The sequence below is a fragment of the Achroia grisella genome, unplaced genomic scaffold, assembly GCF_030625045.1.
Source record: "Achroia grisella isolate CSIRO2021 unplaced genomic scaffold, CSIRO_AGI_Agris_v1 utg976, whole genome shotgun sequence".
NCBI lineage: Eukaryota > Metazoa > Arthropoda > Insecta > Lepidoptera > Pyralidae > Achroia > Achroia grisella.
Genome location: NW_026713078.1, coordinates 1,980,005 through 2,003,120, shown reverse-complemented (window position 1 = coordinate 2,003,120; position 23,116 = coordinate 1,980,005). Strand labels below are relative to the sequence as shown.

General features: G+C 33.2%; 1 protein-coding gene across 1 annotated transcript; it reads right to left on the bottom strand.

Moving 5' to 3' along the window:
- Window positions 1-924: 924 nt before the first annotated feature.
- On the bottom strand, window positions 925-21,989 carry LOC131854306 (uncharacterized). The gene is made up of 9 exons (XM_059205404.1): window positions 21,944-21,989; window positions 10,503-10,603; window positions 9,893-9,957; window positions 8,940-9,052; window positions 8,523-8,602; window positions 7,291-7,370; window positions 6,448-6,637; window positions 2,700-2,812; window positions 925-1,418 (listed from the first exon to the last, which is right to left on the bottom strand). Exons 1-9 carry the CDS (start codon window positions 21,956-21,958, stop codon window positions 1,312-1,314), a joined length of 864 nt encoding a protein of 287 aa, XP_059061387.1. The 5' UTR covers window positions 21,959-21,989; the 3' UTR covers window positions 925-1,311.
- Between the last annotated feature and the right edge of the window lie 1,127 nt (window positions 21,990-23,116).

Sequence of the window (23,116 nt, the reverse complement as noted above, 5' to 3'; positions counted from 1 at the left end):
GTTTAATTACATTTCACCTCTCAGGGTTTAATTGCGCGACTGTTATTATTTCTGTATAAATTCTCATTAGAAAAATTCTTTATTTGTTGATTTTTACGTTATAAATTGAACTTGTATTCCAAATTTAAGCTTTCTAAATATAATCAATATGTCTGTATGTTGAAACGGTCCTAGAAATTAGAAAGATTAGAGTATAGACAAACAGGATTTTTTTTTTAAAAGTTAATCCTTAAATTACTTTCCATAACTTAAAAACAATAGGTAAATATTATTAAATTAAAAAAAGAGGAAAGAACAAAATAATTTCAAACAAAATTATTATTAACGTTGTCAGATTATGTTCAAAAATTTGCCATCATAACCACGGGGGTAAATTGTCGATGTATATTTTTTTTTATTTAGATTTATACCTAATTGAATGAATTCGACAAGATGCTATACATCCATAGACCTGCCCAATATTTGATAGTCCTTCTAAAAGCCTATCGAAAATAATAAAGTAGAATTTAATAAAACAGTTTTGTTTAAATAAACTTTTATTGTTCTTCCAGTTAGGCACAAAAATAATTTGTACTATTGTTTTTATAATTTTACAGTGTTTTATTAATAAATACATTATTATATAACAATATATTACATATTGTTACACACCACATGGATATCGAATTTCTAATGTAAATAGTATTTCCTTCTATAATTATTTTTATACGAATATATTGGAAACTTAATATTTATAATTATTCTACATAATTCTTACATCAATAATAAACAGCCAAATATTACATCAGTAATTTTCTTTCTCAAGTTCATTAATAGGTACGAGTAATCACATATTTTCAACTTTATTTACAAATTTCACAGTTATTTTGATAAACAGATAGTGTATTAACTAATTGAAAGATAGTGGCGTGATGGTCCTTAAAGATTTTAAGAATAACGAGTTATAAAAACTCATTATTTATGCTTTGTTCGAATTTGATACAAATCTAACTAATGCCTGTTACACACATATAGTTATAACTGAACCGATTAACTGTCAGTTAATAAGTACCGTCCGATTTTGTAAATCTAGTAGATATTCTGTATAAAAGTGTAGTGTACGACATACTCAAAGAGTTATATCCATCCATTATTAATGAATAAAGTTTAAATAAAAGAATAATAATCATTTACAGTTGTCAGTTCAGCCCAGAACGTCAAGTGTGAGCGGGCTTAAGTCTCCTGTATTTTTTTCAACAAATTTTCCTTTTTTTTAACTTCCTATAAATGAGGCACAGACATAAATTGAATGTGATTGAGATAAGTTATAGTCTATGCTTTTCTCCGAATCTGTGCAGGTCTAGCGTTGCGTCTCGGTTCTTCAGCTGGTTTTGTTTCACTGCCGTCGCCTCCCTCCACTAGTCGTTTTGGTTGTGCTTCTGCCACAAAAAATATTTTTATTTATATAACTAGCTGTCCCGGCAAGAGTTGTTTTGCCTTAAAATAAAAAACAAATTAGGGGTGGACTACCCCTAACATTTAGGGGGATGAAAAATAGATGTTGGCCGATTCTCAGACCTACTCAATACGCTCACAAAATTTCATGAGAATCGGTCAAGCTTTTCGGAGGAGTATGGGAACGAAAACTGTGACACGAGAATTTTATATATAAGATATACCATTATCGCATTATTTCTGGGAGCAGGTTTCTCGAGCATTTACTTATACTAAGTAACTAGTGCCTCAGGCTTTAGGAATCTTAGAATGTAAAGAAATTATATTTATTGTAAGGTTAAATATAATTTATTTACATTGTAAGATTCCCTGTAAGCAGTAAATAAAGATTATTATTATATAGTTCCTACGTTGTGGTTTTATTTCATGTTTATTTATTCATGTCCTATTGTCTTTGTCCTTGACTCTCCTAATTGACTCTTACATGAGAGGAAACAGAGTACTGATACATTGATTTCTTTTTTTATCATTAATCTATTTACTTAATTACGTATTTACATTTAGGTGTTCAATCTTGTATAGTGTTGTGTGAAAATACAATTTATACTATGCCAGTATCTTCGGAACTTCGCCTAAAGGGACTCCTTTTAATAATATATTTTAATTATTATATTATATTTTTTTTGCTTTTTAATTTTAGGTTCTTAGGTTATTAAGTTATGTTAATAAAGTAAAGTTAACTTTTCCTTTTTTTTTGCCATTTGTGTAAATTGTCATAGTGTAAATTAAAAATGTGTTTTGTTAAATTGTCTACCGTTTATACTATTATACATTTTTTGTTAAATTGTGTGTTTATTAAATTATGTCTACCGTTTATACTATTATACATTTTTTGTTAAATTGTGTGTTTATTAAATTATGTCTACCGTTTATACTATTATACATTACTTCTTCCCATACATTATATGTTTTTCTGTTGCGAATCTTAAAATTAATGTAACTGATATAGTAAAATGTCTCATAAATGTGTTAATAAAATATTCTATATTATTTCTACATTATACATTACTAATTGTGCCCACGGTTTGATCAGATTGAAATTTATAGCTTATATTATTGTAACGTTCCTATAAAATCCATTCAGTAGTTATTGCGTGAAAGAGTAATAAACATTGATCCATCCACCCACACTCACAAACTTTCTTGTTTATAATATTAGTATGTAATATTATAGTATAATGTATTTATATATAAGAAATACTCACCGTTACTGACTGTTTTAGGATTAGCCGGGTTTGGGAGACCCTGAAGGGCGATGTACTGGGAGAGCCGCACGGCCCCTTGCGCACCGTTTATTCCTTGTGGTGCAGGTCCTGGTCTGCAACACGATAATTAATAGTTCGATTAATTTTTTTTTTATATGATTGGAATAGCAAACAAGCTGACGGCTCGTTTGATGGTAAGTGGTCACCGTCACCGTACATGTACAGCAGCGGTCATCACGTTATCATATGGCTGGCGTGGTCGCCTCATGCTTTAGTGTATTGGAGTTAATAAGAGTTGTCGTTTTTCAGATTTTCTTCCGGAAGTTTTTTATATAAAATAATATATATGTATCATAAGCATAAGATGTCAGTCACATATCTAAATATATATAACTCAAAGGTGATTGACATAGTGATCTATCAACGCACAGACCAAACCACTGGACGGATCGGGCTGAAATTTGGCATGCAGGTAGATGCTATGACGTAGGCATCCGCTAAGAAAGGATTTTGATTAATTCTACCTCCAAGGGGATAAAATAGGGGATGAAAGTTTATATGAAACTTCGTCAATTTTAAACCGATCGGGCTGAGACTTTGCTTGCATAAAGCTACTATGACGTAGCCATCCCCTAAGAAAGGATTTTGATAAATTCCACCCCTAAAGGGATATATTAACGCGAGCGAAGCCGCGAGCATAAGCTAGTACAGGATAAACGGCGTTTGAAGCAACGGTGGGTTGTACTATAAATATAATTGAAATATCTATTTGTAATTTCAAATTAACAGCTTTTCACTAAATGCACGTGAAACTATATACGGTACTAACATCATAAAATAATTTCATAAATTTTTGTCAATATGTCTGTATATTTGTTATTTCTAAACTATGAAACGACTAGACCGATTTTGACTGGATTTTCACTCGCAGATAGCTAATGTATATTATAAGTAACTTAGGCTACTTTTATCTTCTATTTTTTTAATTCGAATTGGATGAGGTTACGTCTAGTTAGTATTATGTTGTCTGTTTTTTTTCCTAGATTAATCCAACTATTGTGATATTTTTCATATACGTAATATAATACAAGAAATGAAGGAAAAGTCCAATTTTTTTAACCTTTTAGTCGATTAAAGAAAGTAGACAAACAACAATATTAAATAATCACATTGCAATTAAAATTTAGTAACATCTCAGCCAATTAGTATACAAATATAACTATTTAGTGACTATAAACAGAACGTAATTAATTCATTAATTGGCCAAAGATAAAAACAGATCAAAGGAAATTACATGAGTTGTTGTTTAATCTATATATATGAATAAAATTGGAGTGTCTGTTTGTAATATTGAAATAACCGTTTTTTACTACATGCATATGAAGATAAATACCGTAAATACACCAAAATACCAGTTTTTACAATTTTTGTCTGTCTGTCTGTTTGTTCCGGCTAATCTCTGAAATGGCTGGACCGATTTTGACGGGACTTTTTTGGTAGGTAGCTGATGTAATGAGGAGTAACTTAGGCTATTTTTATTTTAGAAAAATAAAGATAAATTCCACGCGGACGAATTCGCGGGAACAGCTAGTAATACATAACTTTTCAGATTACGAACACTTAAAAATAAGACTAAACTAGTTCTTCAAGATCATTAAATATATGTATATATTGATATATTTATACTAGGTTATAAAATTTAAGAACATTAATTTCATTATTTCAGAGGAAATGATATGTCTTATGTAACATTTGACGAAAAACATCAATTAGAAAGGAGATTTATATGTGAATGGAATTTCTGTATTGAATTATAAATATGAATGCGTCGCCTATTGGTTTTCTATATAGAATTACTAGCCATCCACCCCGGCTTCGTACGGGTGTACATGTACTATACATATAAAGGATCCTCTTGAATCACTCTATCTATTAAAATAAACCGCTTCAATATCCGTTGCGTGATTTTAACGATTTAAGCATATATCGGGACAGACAGCGACAGCGACTTAGTTTTATGTAGTAATAACCAAGAGGCGTTCAATTCTGGCTCACACCACAAATAAACAACCTTTGTTGTTTTAATTTATATTTCTGATTGAGATTCTCGTAAAGAAAATAGCAACATCAAAAAATTAGTTGGTTGGGTAGGGATTGTTAGCAATTTGGATTAATACCAACCATTAAAACCATCATGTTAAATTCCTGGTGAATTCGCAAGACTGGCTAACTGACCTGACCTCATGCTCATCTTATCATCCTCCACTGGTGCAGTGCTAGCGTAAACCGTATTGCAGGCGGGTGCACCATTCCATTATCAACTTTACACAGTATAAAACAAAGTCGAAGACTGGCTAACTGACCTGACCTCATGCTCATCTTATCATCCTCCACTGGTGCAGTGCTAGCGTAAACCGTATTGCAGGCGGGTGCACCATTCCATTATCAACTTTACACAGTAGAAAACAAAGTCGAAGACTGGCCAACTGACCTAACCTCATGCTCATCTTATCATCCTCCACTGGTGCAGTGCTAGCGTAAACCGTATTGCAGGCGGGTGCACCATTCCATTATCAACTTTACACAGTATAAAACAAAGTCGAAGACTGGCTAACTGACCTGACCTCATGCTCATCTTATCATCCTCCACTGGTGCAGTGCTAGCGTAAACCGTATTGCAGGCGGGTGCACCATTCCATTATCAACTTTACACAGTATAAAACAAAGTCGAAGACTGGCCAACTGACCTAACCTCATGCTCATCTTATCATCCTCCACTGGTGCAGTGCTAGCGTAAACCGTATTGCAGGCGGGTGCACCATTCCATTATCAACTTTACACAGTATAAAACAAAGTCGAAGACTGGCTAACTCACCTGACCTCATGCTCATCTTATCATCTTCCACTGATGCAGTGCTAGCATAAACCGTTGTTGTAGGCGGGTGCACCATTCCATTATCAACTTTACACAGTATAAAACAAAGTCGAAGACTGGCTAACTGACCTAACCTCATGCTCATCTTATCATCCTCCACTGGTGCAGTGCTAGCGTAAACCGTATTGCAGGCGGGTGCACCATTCCATTATCAACTTTACACAGTATAAAACAAAGTCGAAGACTGGCTAAGTGACCTAACCTCATGCTCATCTTATTATCCTCCACTGGTGCAGTGCTAGCGTAAACCGTATTGCAGGCGGGTGCACCATTCCATTATCAACTTTACACAGTATAAAACAAAGTCGAAGACTGGCTAACTGACCTAACCTCATGCTCATCTTATTATCCTCCACTGGTGCAGTGTTAGCGTAAACCGTATTGCAGGCGGGTGCACCATTCCATTATCAACTTTACACACTATAAAACAAAGTCGCTGCCGTTATCTGATCGCTTATACATATCTTTTAAACTCCATTCATTCATTCATAATTTAAGAGCTGTGCTCTTGTCGGTGGAGCTCCCGCCACCTTCCACGATCTTCTATCAGTCCCTTTAGCTGTTGATACGACACGACTCCAACTTTTTCTTTAACTTGCTTGATATAACTGTGTCTTGGTCTTCCCCTTCATCTTTTAAACTACGCAGCGGATTTTGATACAATTTTCAGCAATACATAGAGAGAGAGTTTAAAAGGAACATAAGCCGAGAAATACAAAGTAATGCATCCGTGCAAAGACGGGACGGATCGCTAGTGAATAAAAGAAAAGACACTGGCAACATTAGTGTTATTATATTTAGATGAATACCTACTGGTAAGCAATAACTGGCTCCTGATACGCCAAATCAAAAGGTCTGTTCACACCCAGTGGTGCCCCAAGAAGCAGTCCAGGGTTGCCGGCTTGGATGGCCTGAACACCTGCCACTCCCTGTCTAGGATAACCGAGTACGGGCGATATAACTGACTGTCCTGACGGATCAAGAAGAATAGCGTTCTGGTAACCTAAAAAAAATATAGTATTGTAAAAAAATCTTGTTCTACATAATTTATTTTTTAAATTGGGATGGTCAATATCAAATCAAATCAAAAGTCATTTAGCCATTTTTGCCGATTATGAACGTCAAATTTTTTGTATTAATATTTATTCCCTACTGTCCAGTTCAGTAACCGGATGCAATTGAGAAGAATTGGCAAGAAACTTAACTGAATATTTTTTTAATAGCTAGGTTTTTTTTGGATATTTACTTTTTAGAAGAAGAAAGATATATGTGTATAAAATATACGTATAATTCTTATATGGGTCGACTGGAAAATATCTCTTCAAGGGATATGTCCAACTTTGTTCACATTTACTGTAAATTATTTGATTACTGTATTTTGTAAATACAAATTCAAATTCATAAATCATTTATTCATGTAGGACATTTTAGCTGCTCAAATTTACTATATTATATTTTTTCCCTGCCCTCCAGTTCAGTATATAGATCCAATTGAGAAGAAATGGCAATAAACTCAATTGATTTACTTTTTTTAAAAAGCCAGTATTCAAGAAGCTATATATGTTATAAAATGAAATCAATGTTATTTTGTAAAGAATAAAGTTTACTATACAATATTTTGAGACTGGGTTGTTATAATTTATAGAAGTTGCTTACCGTTTGCTGGAAAGCCTGCATTGCCTTGTGGTGCTGCTGCCACAATGTACACAGGCTGGTAACCTCCAATGGTACCGGGTCTGAAAGTGGGATTATTTTTTATATTACTACGGAGGCAAACGAGCATGCGGCCTCTAATGGTAAACTGTTACCGTAGCATATAGACGCCTGAAATACCAGGAGTATCACGTGCGCATTGTCGACCCTACTTTATTAGTTTTATATCATTATCACAACAAATTAAGGTCCAATTGTTTAGCGTCATCTACCTCTTTGACGACCTCGGTGGTATAGCGGTTAGCACACCGTTTTACGACCGATGGTCGTGGATTCGATTTCTCGCATGGCACAAACATTTGTATTCATGAGTATGATTGTTTGTATCGGTCTGGGTGTTTTCTATGAATAATATGTATGTATTTACAAAAAAAATATCTATGTATATGTATCAGTTATTTAGTACCGATAACACAAGCTTTAGTTAGGTTAACTTGGGTCTAGATGGCGCTGTGTGAATTGTCCTGAGATTATTATTATTATTATTCATCATCATCATCATCATCGCAGCCCGGAAGACGTCCAATGCTGGACATAGGCCTCCCCCAAAGATCTCCACGACGATCGATCCTGCGCTGCTCTACATAATCATAAAAAAATTAACTAACGTTATTTATTTTTTATATCTATATTGAACGACGTATCAAGATCTACATCTGAAGTATAGCTTTGTATGGTTGTGAGATGTAGATATTGACTAAAATGAGATAGACAAACTCGATGCTTTTGAATGTGGTGCTGGAGCCGGATGGAAAGATAAAGTAAGAAATGAAAGAGTACTGCGAGGGTTAAGGAAAAGAAGGTTATAAATATTATTATATTATATATAGAAAATAGGCTGGAAGATCTCACTATAATCTCACAATGTCTTTGTACCCCTCTAAACTAAACAATGAGTGATAAATGACAGTCAAGTATTGACATGCGCAAAACGACACTACTTTCCGGTACCCCTAATACTTATGAAGATATTATCAAAGGAAGAAAAAGAAGGAAAGAAAAAATGGGAAGACCAAAAATATAGTAATTGGATTATATGGATTACAATTAAACATATTGATGGAAAATAGTGCGAAATGGCAAACGATATGAGCGCTGCTCTTAAATGAAATGTATGAATATCTTCTTCCAAAAAGTTCAAATGGGGAAAGATAAGTGATAAGAAAAAGATATACCTGTATCCTGGAACTGGCATGTGAACGATGAACACTCTTTGTCCAGGTACTAGTCCAGGAATATTAGGAGACACTGGATTCTGGAATGTATTTGAATTTGTACACAAGTTAGTAAGAAAGTTTAGGACGCTTAGTATTTTGCACAGTATACACGAAAATAAAAACTTTCGTTTAATAAAGTAAAGTAGTAATATAATAGAATTACAGTATTCTCTGTATATAATAAAACTGCCAGGTATGCGGGAGACAAGAGACTTAGTCTCTACAACAACCTTTCTCAACAAGAGACCAAATTATTTTTAACATCCCCTATGTTAAAAAAATTTTGGTACTATAAGACGTGCATACAAAAAAATCCAATATTAATAAAATGCTTTTGAATTATTACTTTTTTGACTTGCGTAAAAAAAAAATAACCTGCTGTGGCGGTTGCTGAGGCTGTTGAGCGCCTGGTAAGAGTTCCACCTCGCTGTCCGGCTCCAAGGTTTCTAGCCTTGAAGGTGCACCATTTGAATTTGTATTTGTGGAAGCTGAAAACAATAGTTAAATAATTTACGTATGGATTCATTAGCGGTATTGTTTGTCGAGCATAAATATGAGTAATTACATGGTACATAATACATAAAGAAAGTAGTAACTTGGGTCGATTATTATTAATTTTAAGTTTGAACGATTATTCCCATTATATGACTAGAGCGGGATTATTACAATCTCGGTTTAAAAAAAAAACAAGCATAATTTTACGTGCATATTAGCCTAAGCGCTCACAAGATAGTCAAAATGATGAATAAAGAAAAAGGACATTAACATTTATAAAAAGAATGATGGAAAAGCACAACACTAACACATTGTGACAACTATACTAACTCTAGATGTACAGCTCACGTTAGTTTGGGAGTCAGAATTGCATTAAACTGTATACTGTATATCTATTGATGAAAGTTAAAATTAAGTAAATTGTTTATTTATAATTAATTTAGCCAAGGTAGATTTTGGAAATGTTATCCTTGTGAGTATCCAGGTTCCTATATATGTATATATGTTTCGATCACTAAGAATAGCACAGCTATTTATCCCTTCAGATCTATCCTCCATCCCATTGAAACAGGGATCGAAATTAGGTCGGTCTGAGCTGAGGATCGAACCGCTAGCGGTGCCTTCAGACTAAAGTCGTAACCTTCAAGTAGGATTTGGCCTTCAGCCGCTCCATAAGTCCTTCCGCGGGTTTGGAATGCCCTTTGTACTCGCTTCCTATCGTCCGGTGAATATGTAAAGGCCAGCTGCGGTCAATCGAATAGAATAGTTCGAAAAAATCTTATTATTTGACTGTATAAATTGGTGAAGTGAAAATGTTATTGAAATGAACTTACCCTGTTTCTGTTGTAGTTGATTATAATAGTTCGCTACCTCCGGATTGTCCAAATAGTAGTCATAACTGAAATAAAAAATATTTTAATATAATAACTAGATGGCGCTGTGTGAATTGTCCGGGTATAAGATATAATGATTATCAGCTTAACCTCCAAGCAGTTCTCCCTGAAATCCATTGTTGTTGATGTTAATCAATTTACTACGATGGGTTTACTGATCTGAATTCATCATCTCATCAACATTTACTGGGGCCCCATCAGTTCCATATTCATAAAAAAAAAATCTATTGCTAATACTAAAAAGAACAGAAACCTCTATTGTTTCCTGGCGGCGCTGGCAGGGCACCAGTGGAGGGTGATAAGATGAGTTTGAGATAAGGTCAGTTAGCCTATCTTGGCAAATTCATCAGGAATTTAACATGATGATTTCCAGTAGAGACCGCGTGGAAGTCAACCTAACGTGAGACATTACAAGCAGTGGGGTTACTAATCCACATTACTAACAAACCCCTTCCAGTCCCTTTATAGGATTAGTGTAGAAATGAGTTGATAGATAATAGAAGGTAGAGACAGAAGTTCAAAATAAATATAGGCAAATATGCAAACTTACGGATTTATCTGTTGTAACTGTGCAGGCGTGTTTTGAGGGTAGAGTCGCGGCGGCGCGGGGGGTGCAGCGTGCACTACCATGCACAGACAGGTGACGATGTACTGCAAATATTAGTATTCATGATTACTCATATATTTCTTTATATCATCTTCATCATATATGAAGGAATGAACTCCCTGCTGAGGTTTTCTCGAGAGATTACAGCATGGGGGTTTTTCAAGAAGGGTATATTAAGGTTTCTTAAGGGTCGCCAACGCGTATGTGACACTCCTGCTGTTTCAGGCGTCCATAGGCTACGGTAACCGTTTACCATCAGATGGACCGTATGCTTGTTTGCCACCTAAGTGGTATAAAAAAAAAGTATTATGGATTTACTGTTTAATGAATTTGAAAATATATCAAATCAAAAATCATTTATTCATGTAGGACACTTTAGCAGTTTATGAACGTAAAATTTTTTGTATCAATTTTTTTCCCTACCGTCCTGTTCAGTATACAGATTCAATTGAGAAGAACTGGCAAGAAACTCAACTGGTTTTTTTTAATAGCCAATTTATTTACATTGTGTATAGGTGTGTATGTCTAACATTAAGTGAAAATCCCGTGCAGTAACTAGTATTGCCATGCACGTTTGTTCAACAATGATAATGTGTGTAATAGGTTTTACTCAATAAATACGATTTAACAGATGTTTTGAATTTATTTAAAGGTAATTCCAATATAACCTATGGTATGTTATTTTAATGAAATACTTATTGAATAAAACTAGAGCTATATTGCTCTGTAATTAGTATTAATTATTACTCACATATTGCTCCAAAAGGTATTATATATTTACTGTATAATCAATAAAAAAATATGAAGAACTACTTATTAAATAAAGTCTATCTCAGTAAATGATTATTTGGCAGGCGACCGTGTATGGCGTTAGTTGTTCAAATAAGGGATATATATTTTAATTATGTTACATATACACTACTTATAAGTAATGTAATAATTAAAAATAAAATCTGACAGAAAAAATTACTAGTTGACTTTCTTGCCAAATCAAAAAAGTTAAAAGAAATATACAAAAAAAATGACGTGCATGAATTATTTTTTAATTCATGAATAATATCTAAATTTGAATGAAACAATTTTGTGTTTCGTTCAGTTGAACTAAATCATTATGATTCATGGGACGTGCGGTGACTAACATTTCACCTTCGCAGAGGTCCAGATGAGGACAATTGACCGGAAAATGACCCCTAAACTACGAACTGTTACGAAACATCAAAGATGGCGAATATTATTACGTCACCATAAAAATTGCATGCCTATAGATACTAATTAAATTATTTCCTTTTAACAAAAATGCAATAGCACATGCTGGTGGTCACTACATTATCCACATTTGAATTTAAAAATGAATCTGTATTTTTGTAAACATGTACAAGTTTTCAAATCAAATAGAAAATAATTTATTCATGTACGACATTTTAGCCGCTTATGAGCGTCAAGTTTTTTGTATTAATATATTTTTTCTAATAATATTCTTGTACAGTCGAGAAGAACCGTTTATTTTCAAATCGATTAGAAAGACGGCCGCGTTGGTTTTCTTCTTTCTATGGTCGCAAGTTCAATTTCTTGCCGTATGCAAAACACCAAATTCACGATAAGTTCACCAGGAATTTAACATGATGGTTTCCAGAGGAAATGCGTGGATATCAACCTGATATAATATATTCCTAGCAATTATATATAATCCACATTACTAATAATCTCCTTTGCTCTATCATCCAGGGTTATTATTATTATTTTGCCATATTGACTTTTATTTATATAGGAAGTATTCCGACTCACGGTAATGTTAATCGATGATTCAATTGATTACAATGACGCCAACGATGATTTACAAAAATTACCATTGGCATTTGTGCACAGCGGCGACACGGGTTGGTAAAAAAGAGGACTACTGCATTTACAAACGATCCGATCGATGGGTAGATCCATTGTGACAATTATACCAGGAATTTAACATGATGGTGACACGTGAACCGCGTGGAGAACACCCTGACATGGTACATTGCTAGCAATGGGGTATTAATCCACATTACTAACGATCTCTTTCTCCCTATAATCCAGGGTTATTATTATTATTTTTCCACAAACATCTATTAACATTTATAATGATAAGAAACACGTGATCAACAAGCTCAATCTGACATGGTACATTGCTAGCAATGGGGTATTAATCCACATTACTAACGATCTCTTTCTCCCTATAATCCAGGGTTATTATTATTATTTTTCCACAAGCATCTATTAACATTTATAATGATAAGAAACACGTGATCAACAAGCTCAACCTGACATGGTACATTGCTAGCAATGGGGTATTAATCCACATTACTAACAATCTCCTCTAGTAACAATCCAGGGTTATTATTGTTATTTTGTCACAATCGTCTGCTAATATTTATAATGAAAAGAAACACGTGATTATGAGAATAATAGGAAGTATTCCGACTCACTGTAATGTTAATCGATGGTGATGATTTACAAAAATTACCATAGGTATTTGTCCACAGCGGCGACACAGGTTGGTAGAAAAGTCGATTTACTGCATTTATAGACGATCCGATGGGTAGATAATAGTTTTGTTATTTATTATGGCGCCACGGAATTTGTAAGGTTACGACTGTGGATGTGATGCTTTATGTTTACTATTGTCTCGGTCTGAGATTGTTGTGATGTAGTGGTTTATTACTTCGAGTTAGACAGCAAAGATCGTTAGTTCAAATCTGGCCAACACAAAAAAGTAGTTTGCGTGTCAAATAAATTTACATTTCTGATTGATTTTCTGGTAATATATACAATATAATCAATAAGTATAAACTGAATTAAAGTAATATTTTTTTTATTTAAGTTAAATTAAGTGAAATTTAATTTAAATTAATAAAAATAATTTATTAATAAGTTTCACTATAATATTTTATTTATTCAGGCATTTTATTTGTACCTTTTCTTTACTTAAAACTTGGGTACATGTAAGAGATTACTCTAAGGGGTAGGGTCGCATCAATTGGCACTTTATTTATTAAATAATCGTAATGTACTCGTAAATGACGGCGTTTTTCATTTACTCATTAGTACAATAGATACACTCATGCGAAGTCAGGGTGAGCAGTTAGTAGTATAATCATACAATGGAATCCTGGAATTTTATTACTATAGTAGAATGTAATGATAAAGTTGGTTTTACCAATTACTATTACTGGCTGAGCGCCAATTACTAAGTATTCATAAACGTTTACGTAAGTTAATAAATAGTTAATTCTTAGACAGTATGTTATAGTACCTATATAGGGAATTTCTCAATACAATATACAGCTCAGAAGAGGAAGAAAGGGTTTTGTTAGTGAAACCCTGAGCAGTTCCCGGGACTTGTGACCGGGAACTGCTCAGAGATTCCCACTCTGCCAGAAGATGGATCCGGCACCCAATATTTTTTTATGAGGGTCTTATTTTTATTATAATATTTAACGTACCTAATAGTATCTCTAGAAAGGTAAAGTTTGTATTATTTGTTTGTTCGGGGAAATCTCCGGTTCTTATAATCCGATTTAAATCTTTCATTGTTAGAAAGGTTTATTATCCCCGAGTGCTATAAGCTATATCACGCTACGACCAATAGGAGCAGAGCAGGAATGAAAATTGTGGCAAAAAATATTTATTTTCAGCTTTCGCTGCAAGCGCTGCGTAAACGGTTAAAGTTACGCAAAAAATATTTATGACGGAATTGTTGGCCTTTAGTTCTAAAATAAAGTCTACGACAACATATGTCTATCCTGTAACATTAGTTTACTGTATCTTTTTTTATTGGTAATAAAATTTCTTTTGAAATAATGCATTACTTGCGATGGTGTGTTTATAAACACGATATTCATTCTTATCTAAATAAATAGCTTATTTATTGAGTGGAGCGCAAAGCGCGGAGCGATCTTTGAGATCAGATTTGCACTCTTTGTAACGATACTCCTCCGAAACGGCTTGACAGATCGAGACCAAAATTTCATCGACGATAGAGACCCTCTCAAAAAATTCCGATCGGTCATGTTCATGAGGAATGATCGGTGGTAAAGTTTGCCATAAACTTATCATGGTGGAAAAAATCATATGCTACTGAAAATTATTATAATCAAAGGCCGAGTTTAGAACTTCAAATGTTGGCCTCGGGGCGGGTTTCTTGCATCATAAATCAGAAATAGAACTACAATATTGTATAACTTTTCTCACAGCCTTGTCAAAATATCTACATTCAAATGTAATAACTTAATACATAGATACAAACATCCAATTACGGTAACAATGCTGACATGTCACAAAAATTGTAAGGGCGTACACACATTAGCATAATAACGGATATGCAAGAGGTAATAACTCGTCGGAAGACGTCAGGTGAATTAGTATGCAAGTGGCGTATAATCCTTCACCCACATACTGTCAACCCACCAGCCGAGACTATAGTGATCGATGTTCACATTCAAAGATGGATTTAGAACAAAAATATCACACAGACAGACACAGTTACCTAGATATATCAATATAATAATTGCAATTAAACATGCCTAGTAAGAAAAATTCATTATTGTCTACTAAACACTGACGTGTCTCAACCATCTTACATTTTCCTATTGTTATTTATTATATACTAGCTACTTGCCCTGGTTTCACACGGGTGTACATGTATTATACATATAAACCTTCTTCTTGAACCATTCTATCTATTAAAAAAATGCTTCAAAGTCCATTGCGTAGTTTTAAAGATTTAAGCATACATAGGGACAGACAGTGACAGCGACTTTATTTTATACTAGCTACTCGCCCCAGTTTCACACGGGTGTACATGTTTATATACATAAATCTTCCTCTGGAATCACTCTATTTAAAAAAACCGCTTCAATTCAATTTGGTTTTGTATTCAATATATTTTATTATTTTATGATCGATTACTTGAATTTATTATTATATAATGTTGATTTAATTTTATTTATTGATAGTTTTGGGTTTTATTCGGTCTAAGTTTGTTTGATTTTAATTATAATTGATTAATTTAGTTTGATTAGATTCTAATTGTAATTAATATATAGGTCGGTATACCATAAATTGTTAATAAAAGAAAATTGTAATTAATTTTAATGGAGATAGATAAAATTAACATAGGAACGGACCGCTGTCTGTGGAAATATACAAATAAAAAAAACTGTATTACCTTCCTTACTTTATTACCTTTAATATGTATAATTATTTTAATTATCCGATAAACATGTCTAATTCATTTAATAAATTATATTATACATTTTCATTGACGTTTAAATCCATTGTTATGGACACTATAAAGAGGTCACTGAACCCTGTCCTATGTCTGTACTTTTATACGTGAATCACTTCACATGAGATTTGGACGGCGATTCCATGGAATTATTTTTTGCGAGCACAATAAAGTTTATTGTGGAATATAACATAAAACATAAAGCTGACAAACGTACGTTTATTGTTGGTAGAAATTATTTTTAGTTAAATCACCAGTCATAGTAAGTAGCTGACCCCGCGTACCGGTCCGCGTGGAATTTAACTTCATTTTTCTAAAACTGAAGTAGCCTAAGTTACTCCTTATTATATCAGCTACATGACAAAAAAAGTCCCATCAAAATCGGTCTAGCCTTTTCAGAGATTAGCCAGAACAAACAGACAGACAGATGAAAATAGTAAAAAATGTTATTTTGGTTTATTCACAGTATTATATGCATGTAGTAAAAATGGTTTTTTCAATATTACAAACAGACACTCCAATTTTATTTATATGTATAGATGTATAGATAAAGTCAAGTAAACTCGTCTAATAGGTAGGGAAAAAAAATAAAGTATAATGTAAAAAACTTGACGTTCATAAGCGGCTAAAATGTCCTACATGAATAAATTTTTTTTTAATTAGAATTTGAATAATGTACCTGCTTTTTAATGGATGAAGCATCTTATCGTCCTCCACTGGCGGGGCACCAGTGGAGGACGATAAGATGAACATGAGGTCAGGCCGGTTAGCCCATCGTGATGAATTCACCAGAAATTTGTCACGAACCATCGTGACAAATTACCACGTGGTTCCCTCTAAAAGCCATTTTAGAGGGAACCACGTGGATATCTGGTTCACATTACTAACAATCTCTTTCCCCCAATGTATATATGTATATATATGTATACCTACTATATACATTATCTTAATTATTGTCTTGTTTTTATTCTAATACTAGCTGCGGCCACGGTTTCACTCGCTTGAAATTTATAGATCATGTGTTATTCTTATGTTTAATCTAAATCTTATTATTATTAATATTATAAACACGAAAATTTGTGAGTTTGGGTGGATATTTGTTACGCTTTCTCACAAAAACTTCTGAACGAATTTTGATGAAACTTTACAGTAATATAGCTTATACATCAGAATAATATATGGGTTAAATACTAAAAATACATGATGTGAATTGGGCGAAATATAATGATAAATATCAAGTAAGTGTGATGCAGATGAAGTAATCCGAGTCAGTTAGTACGCTACTATAAAGTTTCATTTGGAGCCGTCTAAGTTGTGGTGATCATCAGACCGCTTCCAAAATCAGTTGCAGTCAAGCGCTCCGCAGGTAAGATATTAGTCTTGGACAACATTTTGATGAGATTTTTTTTTATATATTTCTAAAAAATTAATGCCCAAATACAAAAAACAAAGCTGCATATGACGGTCTTAACACCATAAGGCATTTTCTCCCAGTCGTACATAGGGCAAACAGAGATTAGTGGGCGGTGCATTTTGAATAATCGTGAAATAAATAATAAAAGGAAGTAGGTACAAAATTTCTTGCAGGAAAGGTTACATGACATTAAAATCATAGAACTTTCTTGGTATTTTTAGGCACACATCAGTAAAAAACCATAGCACATAAACGGTTAAAACAAACGATATAAGCTGTGCCTTCATTGTAATTGTCAAATCATATTCATTTATGCAACAAGTCAGTAATATATTAGTACAAACACAGTAATGGACCGAATTGTTAGATTCTACCGTCTCTTTCCGCGTTTCAAAATGGTTGCAAACTGCAAATCTGTCACACGTATTTAGCCAAGCATGTAGGTAAGTAGTTGTTTGTCGTATAGAGTTATTTATTCCTTTTATTGCGTCATAGTAACGCAAGGTGATGGTAAAACTGTAATTTTGCGGTAATTGCGGCCGTTGACAGCGCGGGATGCGCGTGGTTGATTTTACGAGCCACATGCGACCTGATTTCCAAAGTTTTTACTCCACTTGCAACGAAAGTGGGGTCCTATTTTAAGGGTTATAGCCACAACAATGATATATAGTTTTGAGTTTCTCTGTCTACGATTCTTTTAAAAGAGTATTTTTTATAATTATTCCACATATATACATAGTATAACTGGTTGACATGAAATTCATAAAATACATCAAAACTATCTCCTTCATCATCATCATCATCATCGCAGCTCGGAAGACGTCCATTGCTGGACATAGGCCATCTATTCTAACTATCTCCTTATTCATTCCAAATTCTATAATTATGACTATATATTTATTTTTTATATTAAATTTGAATGGGGATGAAATCTGAATTTGGGGGAAAGGTTATAATTAAAAATGCTGCATAAAGTCCCTAACAGGCTAGTGAAGTCGCAGGCACAACTAGTATATAATATACTAGCTGTGCCCACGTTAAATTTTAATAAAATAATAGCCTGTATATTATTCTGATGCTATATATGTAAAGGTTCATAAAAATCCCTCCAGTAGTTTTTACGTGAAAGAGTAACAAACATCCATACTTACAAACTTTCGCGTTTATTATATTACTAGCTACTCGCCCCGGCTTCGCCCGGTTGTACATGTATTATACATATAAACCTTCCTCTTGAATCACTCTATAAATTAAAAAAAAAACCGCTTCAAAATCCGTTCCGTAGTTTTAAAGATGTAAGCATATATAGGGACGGACAGACAGCGACAGCGATTTTGTTATACTATGCAATGATTAAGATTAAAATAGAACTGCACGTGACGTTTAAGCCAGTAAATCATATACAGACAGTACGTCATCCTACCTAATGTTTTCCTCACTGTTATTTAATAATGTTTAATTTTTATTGCAAGGAAAACAACGCTCTACGGACGGTACTACTGGTGGTCGCTTTTGTGTACATGCGTTAGTGACATCGACCTCGGCGGTGTAGCGGTGTAACCCCGTCACTTGATGGTCGCAGGTTCGATGATACAAACATTTATATTTATAGTCGACCTTGGCGGTGTAGCAGTATAGCCCCGTTACTTGATGGTCGCAGGTTCGATGATACAAACAATTATATTTATATTATTAGGCCGATTGTCTGGCATAGGTATTTTTTAATGGATGATAAATTTTCTTTTCCTTTCTTCTTGCACTGAATAAAATATTTTTCTTTCTTTCTTTCTTTTTTTTTATTTATTTAATTCAGGCTACTAATGGTAATAATACAGACTGACATACATATGAATGATATTAAAATTAATATTAAGTACACATTGGTAATGGTAATGCACCCATGCCTGCGCTAACGGTATACGCTGGCGGGACACCAGTGGAAGATGATGGGATGATCATGACATCAGGTCAGTTAGCCCATCGTGATAAATTCACGAGGAATTATCACGATGGTTTCCAGGGGAACCGTGTGGAGGTCAACCTGACATGGTACATTACTACCCATCGGCTTGGGGGAAAGGGTATTGTTAGTAATGTGGACTGATGATCTCATTGCTAGCAATGTACCATGTCAGGTCGACCTCCACGCGGTTCCCCCTGGAAACCATCGCGATAAATTCATGGTGAATTTACCACGATTAGCTAACTGGCCTGACCTCATGTTCATCTTATCATCCTCCACTGGTGCCCCGCCAGCGTAAACCGTTAGCGCAGGCGGGTGCATCAATACATGTGTATCATTCTTTAAAAAAACTACCCATCGGCTGTACATTACTAAATTAGCTACCTTAGTATGATATATTTAATAATTAGTGTTGTAAAATAATTTTTGCAGGTTCGGTTCCTCGCTCGGTGCAAACATTATTCATGAGTATGAATGTTTGTATCTGGGTGTTTTATATGTATATTATGTATGTATTAAAAAAATCTAAACATTTATATCAGTTGTCTAGTACCCATAACACAAGGAAATTAGTGCTAATTGGTGGTTTGTATTCACACACTTAAACTTAAATATGTGAAGTAATAATAAAATTATTTAAAAGAGCAAAGTTTCTTGCTCGTTCTTCTTGTGATGAGACAGCATTCCGAATGAGCGGTAGATTAAAAAAATGTAATGACTATTCAAAAGTGCTTCAATGTAAGGTTATTTGAATAAATGATTTTCTATTCTATTCTATTCTAAGCTCTGAATACCGTGGGACTAGATGGCGCCGCGTTAATTGTCCAGGGTTATTTATTTATATTTATTGATTCTATATTCATATTTGAAAGAATATACAAGCTACAATGTGAAGGCATATCTGCAATAATGTGTACAAAGATGTCTTTACCTATTAAGTACAATATTTAATATTTATAAAATCAGCAATCGACAACATTGTATCAACATTTTGCTCATCTAAAATCCATATACGGGACTTAACTATTAACACTGGATTTGGTATTATTGAAATTTATGTTACATGAATCCTTATATACAAACAATCATGAATACAAATGTTTGTGCCGTACGAGGAATCGACCCCCGACCCTCGGTAGGAAGACGGTGTGCTAAACCGCTAGACCACCGAGGTGGTCAGATACTATATGCAATATCTTAATCGGTGCATTGCTTTTAATCCATTACTAACTGTGCCCGCGGTGATATCCTCGTGACGTTATTGTAAAGTTTCATCAAAATCCATTCAAATGTTTTTGGCGTGAAAGAGTAATATATTTTATAACATTAGTTAGATAGGTTTGTTTTTATTAGCCACATTGATTTTAGAAACACATTTAAAATAAGTAATCATGTTGCTAAGTTACAGTTTATATGTAACGTGCAACTGATCGGAACGAGAATAAATTATATTTACTGCTGTATATGTGTAATCCACTGAATATCTCCATCAGCTTTTTCCTAATGGTTTTTACCGTTTTTTTAATAGTAATAATTGACCAGTGGATGGCGTTTTGTTAGGATGAAGTTAGACACATCTCTTAGCCCATCTTGATAGCGGTTCAGTGGTATCACACCGCTTTACTTCCGATAGTTGCGGGTATGATTCTTGGCACGGTACAAATTTTTGTATTCATGAGTATGTTTATTGTTATCGTTCTGGATTTTTTATATATATATTATATATGTATTCACAATATGCGGAGCTTGTATACTTATACATATTATATATGTATACAAACTGCGTTTACCTTGGGACTAGATGGAGTTGTGTAATTTGTTCTAGGGTTATTATTATCACTATGACCGATTGTGATATCTATAGACAAGTTTCCATCGTGTGGGTCGTCAGTTTGTTTGTCAATAAAATTAAAAAAAAAGTCCGTAAACAGCTTAATTTCATTCAATGAGTCATATTAATATTTATTCTACAATTCTAGATTTACCAAAACTAAAGAAGACAGGAAAAATTCCGGTCTACCCAGTTGTTTGCTCAAACAATTTTTATTGCAAAAACCTAAATTTTTTTTGTATAAAAAAACATATAACAGATATTTCCGTGTAGAATAAGCAGGCATTAAAATTTAAAATGTTACAGTTTAAATAAGTTTTCCTAATTGAAATGATGAACAGAGAAAAGATAATGGTCTGCTAAATAAATAAATCATCATTTATAAATATTAATCGGTCATTTATTCCATTTATACTTCGCTATTTATACAATAGTAATATCTGCATCTTTGTACATAGTTGCAGATATTATCATTGTGCTATGAGAACGCATCCACTAGGCAAGTAATCACTATGTCAAAATATTATATATATTTATAGATTGTATATAGAAGTTTATTGTAAAAAAGATAGTTAAGATTAAGGTATAATATATCTACATAACGTATGTAGGTATATTATATTATCATATTAGTAGAAATTACATGTATTAAAAAAAGAATTAAAATTTTATTAATATTTGTGTATCTGAATATAGAAAAATTGACAATGCGTACTGTCATGTAAATATAGAATCGACGAATTGTCATTATAAAAAAAAAGAATTGTTTCAACATTCGAAATATGAAAAATGACATTGATAAATTATTACATTTATAAGAATTGAGTTTCACGTTCGAATTTTGAAATTTTTAATTGTGAAAATATTATATTTAGGAACGCAGTAAGGAGTACCGAAAATTAAAAAAATTATTACTTACTATATAAGCGGCCATCTTAGTACACTTTACACGGGAGCCGCGCGCGCAATCCGCAAGGAAATAAAACGCGTAACTGCGCCCGCGCTTACCTTTATATCGACTCGATTGTATCAAGCCTACATATGTATAGTTCTCATGGATCATATACTATTATTTAATTCATCTCTAGGGGAAAATATATAATACTAGAGAAATAAATTATAGGAAGGATAATAAAATGACTAGAGGAAAAATTATAGTCGAAACATGTACACCTAAAAATAAAAACCCGAAAATGTTCCTGAAACAGATTTCGCAATTTGTGAATAATACAAAAATAAGGAATAGACGTGTAGACAATGCTATGCACATTTTATACTATTATAGTTGAGCAATTAGTTGAGCATTTTTTTTAATGGATGATAAAAGGAATGGTGCAGCCACCTGTGCTAACTGTTACTGTTTACTACTCTATAAAAGATAAGGCTTTGCAGATCATCTGGTGACATCATCTTAGTTTAAATCTTTTTAAAATTCTAAAATTTAAGAAATATTTTTCAATACAACAATTGTATTGTATGTATTGATGTATTTGTATAATGTTTTATTTTTATTATTTTTATTAATTAATTAATTTACAATTTTTTTTTCTAAATTAATATGATATATATACATAACTTCATTATACAACAAGGCACCTAAAATTAAAAACCTTAAATAATATATTGTATAATTATATGTATAATTCAGAAAATGAAAAACTTTATTTTATAATTTATCGAATAATGTGCATACCATAGCTTTATTTACGGTCAATTACGCAGACGCATAATGACAGACAGACAAAGACGACATATATAAACATATATAAATATATATATGTTATAGTGAAGGATAGTCACCGGAAGATGTTTAATATATTATTTGCTAGTTAAGTGTCCACATATCTCTACAATGGTATGTTAGGTCTTTATGATTTTTTTATTATATGTTAGTGTCATTTTTGTTGGCATTTATCCAGATTTAATCATCTTAATAGAATGTCTTGGAATCTGCAATGATAATTCCTATATGGCTTGATTAACATTTTAAAGAGATTGCGAAATTTGTTAGTTTTTATAATAATAATCTCAGGACAATTCACACAGCGTCATCTAGTCCCAAGTTAAGCTAGCTAAAGCTTGTGTTACGGTT